The following is a 3298-nucleotide window of genomic DNA, read 5'->3' as shown; positions in this document are numbered from 1 at the left end:
AAAGAGTGCCCTACTGTTGCCTTTTTATTGATGTTGTGTAGAAACCTTGCTTAGTCTGTCTCTCCAAACAAGAAAGATGGAATTCACTTTCATGGAGGATTACTACCTGCTGACTTAATTGAAAAATACACATTTTTTTCCCATTATGGAAGATTGTTTGAGAGCTGAAAATTCACTATTTTTTTGTCATTAATTTCTGCTAATGTTTTGAGTTTTCAGGTAAATTATATTACTGGATATATTGAGCTTTTGAGCAACTATATTAAAATCTAAGATAACCTTTTCTTGATAACTTTTGATTATTCCACCAAATGTACTTTTATTATTGTGTTTTTGTATTTGAATGCCTAGAATTTCTTTGAAGTATTAACTTTTAACAAACTTTGTTTAAACTGAAACACAGAGCTTAGTGGCATCATATTAGGTTTTGTGACTTTACAGAACATTCACAATTCTCTCCTTTTCTTTCCTTCTTTTTTTAAATTAGTGTGTTCTTTAAGGCTAGAGTCTGAAATTTAGTCTTGTCTCTCCATTTCTTAAAGATGTAAAGCTTGTGGTAAATATTTAAAGAGGAGCCCAGGCCACTTGTTACTACCAGCTTTGTTAAAATGGAAGAGCCTGCAACTTCCTAGGAATATTATTCCTACTTATTTCAAGTTTCAGATTTAACCACAATTTCTTTAAGACAGTGCTTTTGAACTGATAGTTTTTAAAATCATTGATTTTTTTTCAAGTGTTTAATTAGACTTTTTTTATATGCTGTATAGTTTTTTTTTTAAGGTTCCCATTCGGTTTCTATGAAATATCTAGCTGTATGCTAAATGAATTACTTTTACTTACTTCTAACAATACCCTTTCAGGGTGCTTGGAATGTCATCATCATGAAAAATGAAGAAATAGCGTATTGGAAAGATTCAGTAACTTGCCCAAGATCATTTAAATATGGGGCTATCTCAAAGCATATACTTTTATTTTCTTAACTTTATTATTTTTATTTGATATTTCTATAATTTTGAAGAGCAATATTCTCTATATAGTGCCTTTATTCAGGGGAAGTAAAACATTGCAAGGTAATTATCAACCATATCAAAGACATAAGTACTTTGTTCCTTCTTTTCCCTAACTATGTGTGTTAAGTAGCTTAGACCCGTGTAGGTTTAATTTGGCAAAGAAAATAAGCTTTATTACTTCTAAGAGGCAGAGAGAAAAGCAAAAATAAGGATTGACTTTTGAAAAAAATATTGGACTTTTGGATGTCCTGATGATAAACTCTTTTCATATATGCATCATCTTATGACTTGCAATGCTTTCCAATTTTTAACCTTGTACTTCTTCTTGCATAGAGCTCTCAGTATGTGCAGTGTGTTGCTGGGTGTCTGCAGCTGATGCTCCGGGTCAATGAGTACCGCTTTGCCTGGGTAGAAGCAGATGGGGTAAACTGGTGAGTACCCTTTTACTTTTAATGTAGAATATCATGTAAAAGCATCTCTCCTTGACATTTGCAAAGAAATTAATGCTATTAACCATCCAAAAGAAGTATTTGAATTTTTTTATATCTGTTTAACCGTGGATTATGCTTTCATAGAAATCAATAACTCATAACTACCAGACGGAATGTTTCCCCTTTCTCTTGCTTGGTCTGGGCTATTATCGTGATAGAGAAAATTCCAGATATTCAGAATAGAAAAACATTTATAAAAGTATCTTGTGGCAAATGCAGGCAAAAATCAGTTAGAAAAGATCTTAAACAGAAAAGAATGTGAATATAAGCCATTCTTTTTAATGCTATATAATTAGTCCATTCTTTGTGGGATTCTCATTTGCAGATCCAGAAACTTTGAGGAGCTGCCTTCTCAAGTTTAACAAATGTATTTTTACAAAGAACCCAGAAAACCTCAAAACACACAAATGAAATCCCCTTTACTACCAGAAAGCCAATTTATTTATTCTTAGTGAGAGATCTCACTGCTCTTAAACAGATAGTCTTTTCAGTTAATGAAGAAATTGTTTCTCTGTTGGAAAAATCTATGCAGGAAGCTAGTTCATTAAACTAGAAGTTTGCTTGGTGAGCAAGGCTACGGAGCAGGAAGAGTTGAATGAACGGTCCTGATGCTGTGTCATCAGGTACTAGTAGGCTGATGCGTCCATCTCAGTGTAGGGATATACCTGCCAAACATACCAGATACCCTAGATCTTCTCAGCCGATATTTGCATGCAGTTTCTTAGAGTGGGTTATTTCTGCACATGGCTGTTCTTATGAATTAATTGCATTTGAATTGTCATGAGCTACTCAGTAACCATCTACTCAATAAATTAGTTATATTAACATGAAAAATTTCAATCTGTACTTATTTTAACCCTCAGTATGTCAGGAAAAATGGTCATCACAATTTACCATCTAGATTCTTTGCAAAATATATATTTCATCATTTTATGAATAATTGCTAGAATTAAGAATAAAGAGAGTGAAAAACAATAATTAGAAATTTTAAAAAGAATTTTTTACATAGCATACCTTTTTGTAGTAAGTGAATTTAAGTGCATAAACATAAAAGATGAAAGAAACCATTGCACGTCTTTTTAGCAAAACGGAATGGTCCAGGTTCTTATTGCAAAATGTTTTTTAAAGTCTTTTATGTTTAGTAGCTAACTAGGTGAGAACACCATATTTCCTTTTTTCCTTTGAAATATATTGCTCACTCATTGATTCTTGAGTTTGAAAAAATGAATTTACAATACAGTCATCTGAAGACTCAGTTTGAGATTTCACTTATGTGACCAATTTCGTCACTGTTGTTAGAAATTGGAATGCTGTCTCTTTGCTTTCAACTTCTTATTCATCTAATAATTGTGAAATGCCTTTCACAGATAATTGTCATTATAGGCAGAAAATAAGTTCTGAATTCTCAGCTGTGTTCACACTGTGCTGGGAGACTCAACAGAAGGACTCAGAGACTTAGCATTTAGTTGTTCTCACAGCTACGATTTATTACAGAGACTGGGTAAGGATACACAGCTGGATCACAAGGGATAGAGTCACAGACTGAGTCTAGAGGCATCCATGTGAAGCTTCCTTGTGTGCTCTTTCTTCCACGAGGGGTCGCATAGCACACTCTTCCCCCAGCAATGAAAATGCAACAATATTTGTGTGAGGTTTCTGCCCAGGAAACCCACTAGGGACTCTGCCCCCACAGTTTATATTGGAGATTTGTCAGGTAGGCACCGTCTGCTTAGCAAAATGCCAGACTCCAGAAGGAAAGCAGGTGTTCAGCATAAACGTTGTGCAAACAGTTTAGGT

The 3298-nt window shown here is 34.0% G+C and overlaps 1 protein-coding gene across 5 annotated transcripts in view; it reads left to right on the top strand.

Moving 5' to 3' along the window:
- ATP6V1H (ATPase H+ transporting V1 subunit H) overlaps positions 1-3298 on the top strand; it is a 117389-nt gene that overhangs the window by 29683 nt on the left and 84408 nt on the right. For all 5 annotated transcript variants that reach the window (XM_006923963.3, XM_015598582.2, XM_015598583.2 and 2 more), the window contains one exon: positions 1344-1441. In XM_006923963.3, coding sequence (XP_006924025.1) covers positions 1344-1441 — 98 coding nt within the window. The remainder of the gene's footprint in view (positions 1-1343; positions 1442-3298) is intronic.

The sequence above is a fragment of the Pteropus alecto genome, unplaced genomic scaffold (assembly GCF_000325575.1).
Source record: "Pteropus alecto unplaced genomic scaffold, ASM32557v1 scaffold87, whole genome shotgun sequence".
Classification (NCBI taxonomy): Eukaryota; Metazoa; Chordata; class Mammalia; order Chiroptera; family Pteropodidae; genus Pteropus; species Pteropus alecto.
The sequence above is the reverse complement of the archived record's forward strand: the minus strand, read 5'-3'. Positions and strand labels throughout refer to the sequence as shown.